This window comes from Seriola dumerili, unplaced genomic scaffold (genome assembly GCF_002260705.1).
Source record: "Seriola dumerili isolate Sdu_G_001 unplaced genomic scaffold, Sdu_1.0 BDQW01000581.1, whole genome shotgun sequence".
NCBI lineage: Eukaryota > Metazoa > Chordata > Actinopteri > Carangiformes > Carangidae > Seriola > Seriola dumerili.
In genome coordinates, this window is record NW_019174836.1 from 265,417 (window position 1) to 280,701 (window position 15,285).

Below are 15,285 nucleotides of genomic sequence, written 5' to 3' on the forward strand. Positions count from 1 at the left end.
TGATTTAGGTTCTTAACCAAACAAAACAAAAACAGAAAAAGTTGATTTTATCAAAAGGAATTTAGTATTTGAGCAAATATATATCTCTGTTTTCATGTCAACTGCAGTCAGCTTTCAGAAGCTAACGTGTGCAAACAATTGTATGTCTGAGCTTGCGTGCATGCCTTCATAAGCATACAGGTGTGTTTACATATTTGAATGTTTGTTTGTACACAAATGTATTTGTGTGTGCACCTGTGCATATACAGGTGTGCGTTTCCTAACAAAGGTATCGTTGCGCAGGACGTAACTGTGTAACTCTCTCTTTCTCTCTGAGTGTGTGCATATCATTGACCGGCTGAGATGATGGCTGCTGTGCATGGGTTGGTACTGTTTACAATTTTGGGCGTGACAGTCAAAGGGTCCTGCGTACGGAGCGAACGGGACTGGACCACCCACGTGGCCAAAAAAAAAAAAAAAAAAAAGAAGAAAAAAAAGGAACAACCATGTAATTGTGAGTGAACCTTTTCCCGACGCAGAGCAGGATGCCTGCGACCACGACGCATTACGATTCGATCTTATTTCTCCTCACAGCACTAAAGCAGTTCTTTTTATCTTCATCATAACTGACGCGTTTCCATCTCCACGGGGGGCGGATATCACGGATTTGTCCGGAAAGCTCTCCCCACCTGGACTGAAGATGGTAAGTGCGCGGCTGGCAGCCAGACGAGCTGCTGCTGCTGCTGCTGCTGCTGCTGCTCAACACGGGAGGCTCAGGTGTGAAGTCCGGGCTGCTGATACACTGGTACTCTGGTCCATCAAGTGGCTACACGGACTAGTTACCATTCAGTTCCTTTACTATGTTATGTTGTATTTTAAGTGTCAGTTCAGTGAGTTCCCTTAAGTTTAAGTCATGGTTGAAATATTTCCTACTTCTTAGATTTTTAAGTTGACTTTCTCGCACTTTTTTTTTCTGGGTCATGAAGCTTTTTCTTTTAAAGATAATTGGCATTTTAGAAACCAGATGTTGCTCTGAAGCTGAAGCTTGTTTCTTTAAGCCTTTTAAGTCCTCGGCTATAAACGTGTCCGCAACAGTGAACAAAATCTACAGGATAAATGCACTGACATTAGCCGATTGAAGTCAGCAGCATGACAATCGCTGAGAAAAGGCCACCTGCTTACTGCATTAGGCTGGGTGCACGAGGACACACTGTCAGACAATATAATGCAAAACGACTGACGTGTTCATGACATATTGTGCGCGTTTGTATCTGCCACTGGTCAGTGTGAAATATGGAGTTATTTATTTTACACTACATCTACTCGAGCACACTTTCATGTCGTCACACCGATTAGTAGTAGGTTCATTAATGAAGTGTATAATTAAATGAATGAGGAGGATAAATTACACATCGTGAATACACTGTGATTTTAAAGGGGTTACCCACGTGTATTATTTGTATATTGGCTATTCGTGTATAATAATGTCAAAATATGATTATCCTGCATCCTATATGTTATAATGGGGCAGACATTGTACCGACACTATACTGTGGGACCTCCCCTTTAACCGCTGTAATCTGAGGCTCAACTACCACCATCATGGTGGTGGTAGAAAAAAAACAAAAAAAAAAAACATCAAAGTTAGAAATTTCAGTTCTGACATTCCTCTGCCCCCTTCCGACTCACGGACCGTGTCTACCTTGCCTCAGACTTTCAGGTCCTCTCCGGGAAATGCTTCTTTCAGGCGACAGGGCGCTATGTGAAAACCCAAAACACCAAACGCACCAAGTTGGTTTGGCTCTCCGCGAGCCTCCCCTGAAGTTGGAGATGCACACATGAGGTCTCTCTGCCTGGGTGGTCTCTCTACTTTAGTGAGCTGTTGCTAAGCAGCTAATAATAGTCGTGTTTGCTGAGTAATTTTTGCCCTTCTGGAACCAATCAGATGCAAGAAAGTCCTGCAATCTGACAGCCCCAGAGGCGGGATCTCGAGTCCCCCCCTCCTCCTCTTTCACCCCTCCTCCTCCTCTGCCTCCAAATGGAGAGAGGTCTTTTCTCCTCTTCTATTGAATCTCAGAGTTGGCCGTGACGCGCGGCCCAGGGGAAGACCACATAGATCTCACCAGAATGCCACGACCATCGAGGTTTCTTACCCGACGACTCGTGCATGGGAATCACATTGAGCACCTCGCTTTTTGAGAGAAACTTACTTTTTTTAAGAGACACGGTGAGTGCGGTGAAAGCGGCGGAGACCTCCGGATCACGAAATGTTGGGATGGAAGGCGCAGACTTTGACTCGCCGTCTCCAACAGGAGTATGAAGTCCTACTTCACGGGTGTGAGATCTCCGAGAGTGAAACTCTGTTGCCTCTGGATATCGCTGCACGCTTTCGGGGAAACACTATAAAGTGGGAAACGGTAACCATCTCGCAGTCCCCGCAACATGGCCTCGGCTGCTAATGCGCCCTCCGAGCAGGAAAACAGAGACCCCGATCGGCCGAGAGTAACGCGGAGGAACAGGGGGAACTATACCCGCAACACACCGCTGGATTTGGAGTATTTGCAGCGGCCGAGTTACTGCGATGCGGGCTTTGCTTTGGAGCAAATATCCGAGGTGCTTATCTCTCATGTTAACCTGGAAACTTTTATGCTCTTGGTTTCATTGTATTCGCTAAAAAAAAAAGTGGTCAAACTATGTCCAGTCGCTGCTAGGTAACGGGACGGGCTGGGCAGGGGGACACAGGGGTAAGGCAAGGTTGTAGTGATCCGAAAGTTGTTTGGTTGTGTTTTTTGTGCAACATTTCGACTCTTCCCGTGCAGCCGGCTTCTGTTTTAGGATGCGAGACGAGTTGTATCTGCACATACAACCACCCGATTGCTCCCACTACAACATCCCCAACCTATAACGGTCTCAGACAGGGCAGAAACATGCAGCTTTCACTCACCAGTCAACACTACCGCTGGCTTGTTTCATAACATACAGCTTGACGTTTCTCTGCACATACGGTGCGTTCAAGGTTTAGGTGGGTAAGATAAATGTTTTGTGTGACAGTTTCTCGACTCGCGTAAGAGGAAGAAAAAAAAAAAAAATCCATGTGGCTGCCCTCTTTCGTTCACAAATATTGTGAGTCCCTCCTGTGATGGCTCCTCCACTCCCCATGCAGGCCGGAACACACGGGCTGCTGGACGGGGAGTGGAGTTGTGTGCGTGTGTGTGTGTGTGTGTGTGTGTGTGTGTGTGTGTGTGGGGGCTGGTATTTGTGGGTTTTTACCACATGCACCTTTTCAGGGTATTTAATATGTTAATACAGTTTGATGTGAGTGTTGGGTGTTGATGTCGGCTTCCTCACTGACAAATTACTCAAATATATTACTTATTGAGGGGGGGCATAGCTTTTATGGTATTTTTCAGTTTATCCACAGGGACTGTATTGTGTTATTTTTAAAGGAGTATTGTGCATGCAAGGCAGAATTTGACCATGTAGGCTACAGCTTTGCACAAGGATAACTCTTGTGTGGAATAGAGACACAGGGGAGGTGTATTATCACAAGGCCACCTACTGCATAATTGTGTCTTGACAGCTATCTCCTGTTATTTACCTCCATCCGCTCTGGAGGTCCAGCTGCAAACCTATTTTGGAGCAGAGCAACACAGACCTGTCCTGTCAGTTTTTTTTTTTTTTTATCAGCATCTTCATAAGTCATCACTGTAGCAGTGAAATGACAGAAATGGACCAGGCTGTGTGTAGGTGACCTGCAGGGGATGAAGATATCTGTCTTTTGTATGTATCCTGCTACGGTTACAGTTTATACATGTTACTGATATGACAGAACCTGTGGCTCTCACTCTGGGGAGTCTCCAGTGGTTTCCAGGCGTTCCCGGGCAGATGTGTATATTTCAGTCACTGAAGGTTAGCAGAGTACAACAGTGATTGTTTCTATATGGTGATCACAGCTCCCATTTCCCTCAAAGCCTTCATGATAGAAACATTTGCAGTCTCACAGCGAATCATAACAACCTGTCTCCTCAGACGAGGCTCCTTGGGCCAAATTAATGGTTTAAATGTGTTAAGACTCTTTGATGTGAACACATTTGGGACCACCTGCACTAGTTATTTCTTTGCCTGTATAACATTGAACCTTTTCTGTTAAACCCTGCAGATTCACCTGTCCAGGTAAGTACAGTGTCTTGCAGTGTAATTGACAGTAACATCAGGACTCTTGTCTTGTTGTAGGGGAAGGCGACTGGGAGGAAAGCACCTCTATGGCTGAGAGCGAAATTCCAGAGACTTTTATTTAGGCTGGGCTGTTACATACAAAAGAACTGCGGAAAGTTTTTGGTTGTGGGCCTCATGATTTTCGGAGCTTTCGCTGTGGGCTTACGGGCAGCTAATTTGGAGACGGACGTGGAGAAACTCTGGGTGGAAGGTAAGACACTGATTTATTATTGACTGTTTTTGACAAGTTATACAGTTCATCTGTTTTTCTAGTGTGTGTGTTTAAATATAAGATGCTTGGACTGTTCTTTATTTCAGTGCTTTTCAGTCTGTCCAGTTTGATATTGCATGTTTGGGAAGGGCATAGGATGGTTTAGATTGGAAGAAGACAGGGTTGGTGGGTGCTGCTGAACAAGCCAGGGGGATTGTTTATTGTTTAGACCCTGGCAAGTGGCCAAGTCAAACTTGCAAATCATTTTATGTATCCTAACATACTTGCACCTTCTCAAACCGTGTTGGATGCCCACACACAAGATGTGCAAGAAGTGACTGTAACTTAGCTCAGAAGTAAAGTTGTAATTAAGTTCATAAGCAGCTTTTGGGGTAGAGGAAATTTTTGTCAAAGCCGCCATTTTGTGAGAGTGTGTGAGTGTGTGTGAGTGTGTGTCTGCCTGCCCCCAGCAGTTGAATGCTCAGAGACTGTGTGTGGTCCCCTTTTGGACAGCTCTCAACTTTCCAAAAAGATTTGTCTCCGGCTGCAGGGAAAAAGCGGAGTGAGGACAGGAACTCGTGTTTGCGGAGTGGATGGGCTACTCACTTGTTTTTTTTTTTTTGCTTAGCTTTTTTACAAATAACTTACAAAGAATGATTTTTTTTTTTTTTTTAAAGGAAAAAGAGAATGGTGCTTATGGGTGGTGCTGGGGGGGGGGGGGTAAGGGGAAGGGGCTGTGTGCTTTTTTCCTTTCCTTTGATCCGCATTCCTGCACTTAGGGCTAGAGTGTGCTGTGGGAGTCATGAATGGAGGAGCAGATTGTGCTGCTGTGAAATTGAAGTATTTTTATAGTCACAGAAAAAGGGGGGAAAAAAAGCATAGTTAATGCATAGTTGTCGTTGTTTGTGTGTTCCCCATGTCTGTTTTCTCCCCATCTTACCTACCCTCCCTCAAATGTAAAAAAAAAAGTGAGATCAAACGGTAAAAGCAGGCCGATTCCTGCGCAGATCAAACACCCCACCTCCTCCTCGGGTTGGCTGTTCTCTCCTTGCGTGCTGCTGCAGGGGTCTGACAGACAGCATGTTCTTCTAATGTGTGGCGCAGGCGCACTTGGCAGCAGTTTAAGCAGAGGGGAGCCTCTTCGGTACAGGACTCCTGACTGTAGTGAGGGGGAACACACTGTTTTCACACCCTTTTCACATGTCAGGCCATGGTCATGTGTGCTACAGTGAGGGGCACCGTATTAAACTGAATGGTGCTACAATAATGCCGTGCAACCTTATTACTACTAACTTGCTACAGCCTGATATTGATGGTTGAACACGACACGATGAGTCAAGAAATCCGCTGACAGAAAAATAACTGCTGACTATTTAGATAATGAACCGCCGTTTATCAACTGAAATAATCAAACATTTGCTGGGAACAGCCACTCCAGTGTGAGCAGAGTCAGCGTTTCCTGTTTCATTTCATTGTGAAGGGAATAACTTTGGATCTTTTGACAACAAAACAAAATGAGAAATTCAAGGACATAACTAACTACGACTCGTATTTCTCTTTGTTTACTCTTCCATTGCCGCTCTGGAAAGGTTTCTGGAAGTAGTGTTGTTAGCCATAATTTGACAAACCTATAATTTGGAGCATACTGAGCACTGAGTACATCATGCTGCAGCAGTTGCTTAAGAGTCTATGGATGTTTAGATACTTTTACCATTTAAATGCCCTCTAACTGAAATGAATTGAAATTGCAAACATTTTATCGCCACTTTCAAAAGTCCACATGGGCAGAAATATCCGACCCTCACACAGTTAGTTTGGATGGATAATTAGGTGGAGTTTGTGTGTTTATTGAGTAGCAAAGGTTCCAGTGTTGCAGCTTCTCAAATGTCAAGATTTGCCACTGTTCTCTGTTTCACGTCATTGTAAATGAAATGTCTTTTGGTTTGTAGGGCAAAAGCAGCTTCAACACATCCCCTTGGGCCCCACTAACTGGTGATGTTCATTTGTCACCATTAGACGTATTGTGTGCTAAAAGATTAAACAGAAAGTAATCCATAGATTAATCAGTGGAAATAAGACTTTGTTGTAGGCATCACATCAGACTTCAGACTCATTGGTACATGACGACTCACTGTCTTCCATAGAAGTTGCACCATTAATTGACAGGAGAGGTTAGCTCTAATGTTGAACCTGACAGACGGTTAAACCAAGTCAAGTGACCTCTGGTAGACATCTACAACATGGACACACACTGCCTCCCACAGAGACACACAGAGACCTGCTCATTCGCACACAGACACTGACAAAGAGACTGGGCTGCGGTGGTTTCCTAGGTCCCGGTACGTGAGGGGTTCCAGATGTTGGTAGGGAGAGATCTGTTTGTTTAGATTAGACTGCACAGCTGAGGGATAGATTAGTTCTGCCTGGACCGTGGAACGCTGTGCTGGGCCGTGCTGGGGGACTGGCCCATCGTCCGAGAGGAAAAAGAGGAGAGAGGAGGAGAGGACAGAGCGGCTGTTTATGTTTCATTTGGAACTGCCCTCCGCAGGCGACCCATGGACGACCCCGCCTGGAAGCTGTGTGGCCTGTGGACGCACACACGCATACACAGATACACACATGCACACACACACACGCACAATACACTCATCTCATATTAGATCTCTCAATTCCTTCACAATCTACTGGAGCTGTGCTTCTACGTTTGCGATCTCATGTCTTGTCTGTCGTCACCTGCTGTCTGGTCGCGCCGAGGAGGCTGAGGTCTACACAGCAGACCACCATTAACTGCGGACCGGAGTTAGCTAGTGTGTTTATTCTACACTCTATCACGTGCCGCAGCTTTCGCAGGGATTGTCTCTTCTCACACAGTGCTCACTCAGCACTGTTTATAAACACTCAGACACAGGAAGTTCTGTTTATTAGACAAAGTGATAGACCAATTCGGAGCGAGATGCACGCCTGCACAAAGAGGCGAGTGTGGTTTGTGTTTTGCTAAACATTTAGGGAATGATAGTGATATTTTTGAAAGTCTTTTTTTTTTCTTACCTAGACCACATGATAATGATAGTGGATTGTAATTAAGGCAGATTACATCCACACTGCAGATAAATGCTATGTTTATTTCCACTGTGACGCTCACAGGAAATTATTAGGTGAAACAGGAAGTTGTAGTATTGTGGTCTCCTATCTTGTGCTCCCCACACTGAAAATGTGGCCCGCTGCCCTCTGTGTGCTTTCCTCAGTGTCGGAACACATGCCCATTGGCCTGTGTTCGACTCCAGATCCATCCTCAGTTTCAAATTGCAGATGATTCTAGATGATCTTGCGATGATTAACTATAAGCCATGTTCGGAGAGCAGAGATGTAGAAGAGAGGAATAAGACCCCTTTAGAGTTCCTCCTGGCCACAAATGGAAAATGGAGCCATCCCTTGGCATTCTGGGTTAAGGCAAACACAGGCCAAATTGTAAAGAAAATAGCAGCACCGGCTGCCTCTAATTAAAACAGTATCGCGTAAACATTGGCCTTCCTGTCGGACGGACCCTCACTCTTTCGCTCTGTTCCTGTGCTGAGAGCGGGGCTGGAGATGTGGCTGTGTGGTTATGGGGCTGTGTTGATGGGGGGGGGGGTACGGGGAGGAGTAGATTTGGAAATGGGGCTTTTGAAGCTTGAGCTCTGGGCAAGGGTTGAAGTTGAAACTGGGGGTGAAGCAGATGAGCGTGAGCTATACTGTAATCTGGGCTGAGTTGTGGTTCGCCTGTAGCTTTAGCATGGACTGAAGAGAGAATGGGGCCTGTAGCATTCAGAGGATGTCTTTTGTTTTCATTGTACATGGACTTGAGCTGAGCTACACAGAGATATGTGTGAGTGATTCAAGTTGAAATGAGTTTATGGTCCCCAGATTTATGGCCTGGACTGGGGCACAGGGCGATGGATTGTAGTCTCAAGGCTACAGACTGAGGGGAGGCCCCTGGTCCCGGAGAGCTTTCTTGGGGGGCATAAGTGTAGAGGCCAGGGGCCACGGGGGTAGACCCCTGGGACCCTGAGGTCATCTCGTAGAGGCCCTGCTATTTAAAACCTCACCTGATACTCACCCTGTGGCCTGGGTGCAGAGTGAAGACTCACAGCAGAGGGGGGTGGGGGTGGGGGGTGGAAGAAATGCAGCAGAAGTCGCAGCTGTCACCAGGCCTTGTTTGCGTCTTGTATATGTTCATGTGTGTGTGTGCATGTGTTCGCATTTGTGTATGCCTGTATGAGTGCATCTCATGAGACCAATGCTGTCAGAGGAGTATGCGTTGTTCTCCTGCATCTCCTGTATCATTTTATGATTTGTGTTTAGTCTTTTGACATCTGTCCTCCAGCAGAGGGCAGTGAATATGATGTAATTATTGCTTTAATCTCCGAATTACTGTATCATACCTCTAACTCTAATAAATATCCAAATTCTACATTAGTGCAAGTCATCATTGCTGCTTTAATGACAGAATATATGTTGAGGAATGACATAACAAAGAAGAGGCTAATTCAAACCCGTACTCCCTGAATGTTCATGATTTATTGTCCTTCTGACCGAAAAGCAGCTGCCTTCATCTTCTTCCTGATATCAACCGAGCCTGATTTAAGGTTTCAGAATCCATTCTGATAGGATGTTTTCTTTTTTCTAAAGCAACTCCCTCCCTGCCCTGCATGTCTGTTTTGTATCTAGTGTGATTAAGAGCCAACTTGACAGAGTTGGTGGTTGTTTTGTTGTTTTGCTGGTAATGGCAGTGGAGAAGGGAGCGGTATAATGTTAAGTGCATGAGGAAGAAGTTTTGACATCCTTTCTTGTGGATGAAGATGAGGAGGAGGAGGATTGAATGTGGTGTCTCCACTGAAGGGATTGTGGTTTGCATGATTGAATTATCCAGCTTTTGATGTGTATGGGAGCATTGATACATGCATGGATGCACACACACACACACACACACACACACACACACACACACACACACACACACACACACACTCGCATATGCAGAGAGGCTTTGGAGTTTTGGTTCTGTGACTGAGTAGGTGGTTGACCAGGGCTGGCATGGCATTTTGATGGGCCTCTCTTTGCTATTTTCTCTTCTTTATTCAGTTGTTTTTCTCCTTTCCTTTCTCTTTTTCTCTTTCTTTCTCTCACTATCTCCCCCGTGCTCTATCTCCAGCCACTTTTATTCAGCAGCCGCAAGCAGTCAAACACATAAATGTGCCCACACCCAGTATTTTTGGCTATATTTTGGCCTATAAACGTGATTGTTGCTGACTGACTGAGTGATGAAGTTACACCATTGGTCAGCCGGCCTAGTGTTGGAATTTCTGATTGATTCAATCTTAGAGCCTTTGTCAACCCTTTTAACAACTTTTTTTCCCGAAAGAGCACCCAGTGACAAATCTAGCAACTTTTTGGACAAACCTACTTTCCATAGAAAAAACAGTAACCAGTATTGCACCACGAGCTCAATGTCAGGTTTTCCCTCCACAGGCACACCTTCTCTCTGAGTGATCACTTTAAAAGTTAATATAGCTGGAATCACAGCACAGTCTTTGTCTTTAAGCTTTGTGTTTGGTGAATCTACAGTCAGAGCAGCAGCTTGGAAATGAGTGCTAGTTAACATGTAGTCTTAATGGGACGCGTTTCAGTCACTATTTCAGACTTGTTCCGTTGTCTGAAAACAGAAAGAGAAAAACATGTAAATGGGAGCAGCTTTATCGGGAATTCGGCTGCATTAAAATATTGTATATGTGAACACAGACAGTAGGGGAGACACAAATTAGATAAAGGGCTGAAACTGGCTGACACTAGGCAGAGCGCAAATGGCCAACGACGCGTTCCAACCATATGCTAGGTTTTGACCAAGTCTTGTTTACTAGTTCGCACAGAATACACTGGGGCCGTCTATCTGTCTCTCTCTACCTGTTTCACTCTCTTTCGGACAATTGTAGGCAGTCACACACAAATTTGAGCGAGCACATTCACACGTGTGCACTTTTTTACATTTGCCAAACTGGACTCAATTAAGTTTGTGTTTATCAGTTCACTACAAACAGGATTAAACCTCTGTAGAAGGAATAACATTCCAGCATGTTGTGTTAAACTTTACGAGTTGATGAAAAGTGCAGGCTAGCTGGTGAGGGATTTAGTGTAGGGAAACATTGCGCCTCTGGTACTGTACACAGACTTACAGTGCTGTTTTCTCAAGCTAGCTCTCCCTCATTTGAAAGCACTTTTGTGTATATTAGCTCTACCTGGCGAAAGTAGATGTGAAATAACTTTTATAAAATTGCTCGTTAGCCACACTGTGTGTGTGTGTGTGTGTGTGTGTGTGTGTGTGTGTGTGTGTGTGTGTGTGTGTGTGTCCGTGTGTGTGTGCTCTCAGGGCAAACGCACTCCCATTCACAAATGACATCCTGAGATGCCTCCAAGCTCTCTGTTTACATTTTGCATTCTTTCAGGCGCTCTTATTCAAAAACCAGAGCCCTGCGAATGACCAACCACAGGAGACTGTGGAGAGAATTACCCTCCCCCCTCTACCTCCTTTTCTCTTTCTCTCTCTCTCTCTCTCTCTCTCTCTCTCTTTCTCTCTCTCATTTCTATCCCTCTCTTTTCCTCCCTGCCAGAAAGGTCTCTCTCTTTACCCGAGCCCCCCTCCCCTCCACCAGCACTCCCCCGTCCCTGGCTGGAGAGAGTGGCCTCAGAATGCCAGATGTATTACAGAGTGAGCCACGGCAATGTAAACACTCAGCCCTGCCATGAGAGCAGGGTGGTCTGGCCTCCCTCCTTCCCTTCCCTCCCCTCCTATCCCTCCCTCCCTCTTCCCCTTTCCTCTCTTCCCTCCCTCACAGCGCTGACTGCCAGAGGGGTGGAGAAAGTACAAAACAGCAGAGGGAGAGTGTGTGTGTGTGTGTGTGTGTGTGTGTGTGTGTGTTGGGGGAAGACGGAGCGAGGGAAGAAGCAGGAGTATAGTAGCGGTAGTGTGTTTGTGTTTTGGCTGCAGTGCCTACCGTACACCAGTGGAGAGATTGGGGTGTGGATTGATGCTTCTCAGACTTCAGCGCAGAGAATTTTTCTTGCAAACATACTATAAACATCTCCAAACTGTGCATGCATGTGTGTGTGTGTGTGTCGCTGGAATTTTTTAGCCCCTCTGGCACACATGGGTGACGTACGTAGCCGTATAGTTCATTGCAATTCCTACAGCACAACGTCATAGAATCTGGCAGTAACAGCAATTACACCAGTACCACACACGCACACACAAGGCATAAAGATACAGAGATATAAAACGTTTCCTCTCTCAGATGATTGAGAGGTTTGGAGCTTCAGCATGAGTCAGTATGCGTCAGAGTGAACTAGTCTCCCACACTGAGACTTCCCTAGAAGCCTTGCTCAAGCATTAGGACAAGGGAAACACTTGTGACCTGACGCCACAGGCTGTTGTGTTATTAAGTGTAGCGAGGCTTGGTGCATGTCTCTGTTGCTGTCTCCCTGATTTTCTTTTTCTTGTTACGTCCAACATCTTTGTCCAGGGTTGGAAAAAAACGCCATGCTCCTCAAATGTTGCTTTTTTAAAAAATTCAAGTTTTGAAAGCTTTATTTGATCTGTTTTTCCTGCTTACAATGAGTTCAAAAGTAGATTGAGCTTCAATTTCAGTGTCAATCATCAAGCTGGGTACTGAAATATCAAAATGTGTATCAAAAGCCAGTATCGCTTGGTCAGATTCTTTAGTTTATTTACTCAACCAGGGATCAGTCTTTTTTTTTAATTTAAAGCTGCTCTTATCACTATTTCTATATAACCAATGACTATCTGTAATGTGAAAAGCCAAGTGACAAACTCAGGTTGTAATCGCCCAATGGTTCAGTTACCTTCAACTCCTTGGTGCGTTTTAGTGTCTTTTAGCTCATTGTTTTGATTTCCCATCTGCAGCTTTACTCTCTTAGCGAATAGCTAGCGAACGTAGTGTCGCATCTATTGGTTTAAGAGCCAGATATCTCTCTCAGGAGTTGGTGTAGCGCAAAACAGTTTTAAAATGAATACTGGACTTAAGCCAGTCTGAAGGTGCAGCAGGGTGCAACGCAGGGGGTTAAAGAAAACAAACACAGCGTTGTCCAGCACAAAAGTTGAACCTGACCCAACTTTTGCCACAATGCAATGCAGCATCATCCGGAAAGGTACTGCATTGGTCAATCACATACATGCATTTCCACATTCCTGGTAGATTACTTTGTGCCACGAACCCCATATTTCTGCTGTTTACCTCCCAATCGTCACAACAAATGGTCAAATAGTTGCAAAGTTGTCGAAACCCTGTGTAATAGTATCATGATTTTGGTCTGAATGTGCACTTACAGATCAGGTCTCCAGGAACACAACTCCAAATGAATGCAAACGTTGCTCTACGTCTGCTCAATGTGTAAATGGGTAGATGAAACTTAACGAGGTGATAACGCATCAATGTTGTGTTTACGGCTTATTGCACTGCCCCCAAGTGGCCAAAAAATTACTCACGCAGGTGTATTTGAAAAAAGAAAGTCCTGCTGTTGGCTCTGAAACTCGAATATCGCCTTAATTGATATTGTTGATATATAAAGCCCTGGTGAAATTATGAGTGCAAAGGTAACGATTAAAACCTTTGTGCATGAATGAAGCCCCTTTTAAAAAAAAATACTTTTTTTTTTTTTTTTTTTTTTTGTATATCTTCCTTTCCTCCATTCATGCTCTTTCTGTTTCTGTGTCTTCTTTTGCACACTTAGGAATGTGTGTGATTTTGGCATACCTGAAATCATGGGCCATCTTTCCAGGAAATGACAGAGATGGCTGGCTGAGATTGGCCGCTCAGGCTCATGTCACGGTCTGTTATGGCTGGGCTGTGTGCCAATCACAGGGCAGTAAATGCAGCAGGGGGGAGGGTTCACCTGGCTTGAATTCGACAGGCACTGCAGCACTGACAGGACGTATAGGATGAGATCGTTTCTTCCCCGACAGAGCTGGAGATGATGGAAGAGTCTTTCATTTTGCTTAACAAAACGAGAGTGTACTATCAGTGGCATCAACACTCATACATTCTCATGGTCACCTATAACAATTAATACATCATTTGCCTGACACCTTGGGAATTTGTAATTTATCCACAACCACTCCACACATGCATGCACATGCTACAAACACAGACTTTCTGTCACCGTTTTCTTCTCCTACTACTTTTTCCAATGCTCTGTGAATCCATTGACATTAAATGGGATTTTTTTTTTTGGGGGGGGGGGGGGGGGGGTAGAGTGGGACCTGAATGAAGGCAGCAACGTGGAAGAATCTGCCCATTGAGGAGTGTGTGAATGTACACCTCGGGCCCAGGGGAAGCTGCATTGGGAGCCAGCCGACTGCTAAATACACCCATTTTAGGGGCTGCAGGGGCTGGACAGGTGATTAGCATAATCAGAGGCGAGGGGAGCCATACATATGGTAATGCTGGAGTTGGGGGGTGAGGGTTGGTGGTATGGGTGTGAGGTTTCGGAGAGGAAGGTGGTGGTGATTGGGGGGCAGGGGTTGGCAGCTGGGGTGTCACATTTGTGTCAAGGGTCGGGGTCCTTTTTTTGGGGGGGGGCAGGCTGGGTGTGCATTAGGAGACAATCAGCTACAGCTGCACGTCAGAGCACTTCCACTCTCTGTTTCTTGTCATTTCTCTCGCGCTCCTTTGCGTCATCCTCTTACTTTTCCACTCTTCCTCCGTAGTCACTCACGGTCTACCTTGCTTGATTTACCCTTCCTCTGTGTGGCAGCCCCCTCCTCTCTGAAAGCTGAAAGGAGAGAGGGAAAGAGAGAGTGGGGGGGGGTCAAAGAGAGTGAAGGGGGCTCACCATGGGTCAGATAGGGTCTCGGCTCTCTCAGTGAGGCCTTTCATCACATATTTGTGGCTGTGTGCACACCTGCATTGCATAGCCCACATTCAAAACTTCTATTACAGCCTATGCATACTACTGTGTATGCTGCTTTATTGTTAGCACTCTGGCCACTTGCTGCTACAACAGAGAGAGAGAGAGAGCAAGCTGCCCTTAATCTAAAAGTACTGAAAGCAGGATAAGGGGGAATCAAGATCCACTTGCTAAAGATGGATATTGCATAAGCAGCAGACCAGTTGTTGCAGTGTTATTCAAGTATTTTGTGGTTTTGATAGAGGAAGAAAAGAATGGTGGATGGTGAGGTCACACTTTTGTTCTTCTACTAATGCAGTCCAGGATCCGATGGAAAGGCTTGAGATATTATTCTGATTCCAGAGAAGTCTGCTTGTGTTGCTCAGTGGTTAAAGAAAACCAACAACTCGAGCAGATTGTTTCTGTCAGAAGTTGTTACTTTGACAGGAAACTGTGGCACATTGAATTTTGTTGTTAGATATTGTTGGATCATAATTAGAAGTGATGCACACATCACATTTTCACAATATCATCAATTCTTGATTCCTTAAGTCATGCCTGCAGGCACTTGAGGCTTTGAATGAGTCTATCAAGATAGAGCAGTAATACTATGAGGCGGCAGATATTTACTTGGCAGGAAAAGATGGAGGGAGGGACGGACACAGAGTGACGGCAGATGGAAGAAGGTAGAGGCAGGGTTGTTCAGCAAGAAAACAGGTGGGTTCTCCTCTGTGATCAAAGCTCTGTCAGGTGATTGGCGGTGGCAGCTGAGACAGAGATGAACAGGAAGGAGAAGAAAAGAGAAGGTGGTAACTGTGAGGTGGGGACTTAACTGTGGGAAACTCTTACCTGAACAGAATGACCAGGAGAGACCAAGTGAGGTCAAATGAGACACGTTTTGCAAACAGGATTAGTAATTACATTATATCGTCTATGAATTCTTC

General features: G+C 45.2%; 1 protein-coding gene across 2 annotated transcripts in view; it reads left to right on the forward strand.

Annotated features, from left to right (window-relative positions):
• The first annotated feature begins 668 nt into the window (after positions 1 to 668).
• Positions 669 to 15,285, forward strand: part of ptch1 (patched 1) — a 52,462-nt gene continuing 37,845 nt past the window's right edge. Inside the window, exons 1-2 of one of the 2 annotated variants that reach the window (XM_022764796.1) lie at positions 669 to 682; positions 4,213 to 4,405. In XM_022764796.1, the coding sequence (XP_022620517.1) occupies positions 680 to 682; positions 4,213 to 4,405 (196 nt within the window). In that variant the 5' untranslated portion in view covers positions 669 to 679. Of the gene's footprint in view, positions 683 to 2,108; positions 2,593 to 4,212; positions 4,406 to 15,285 lie in introns of those variants that run through there. The other variant, XM_022764795.1, reaches the window with a different exon arrangement.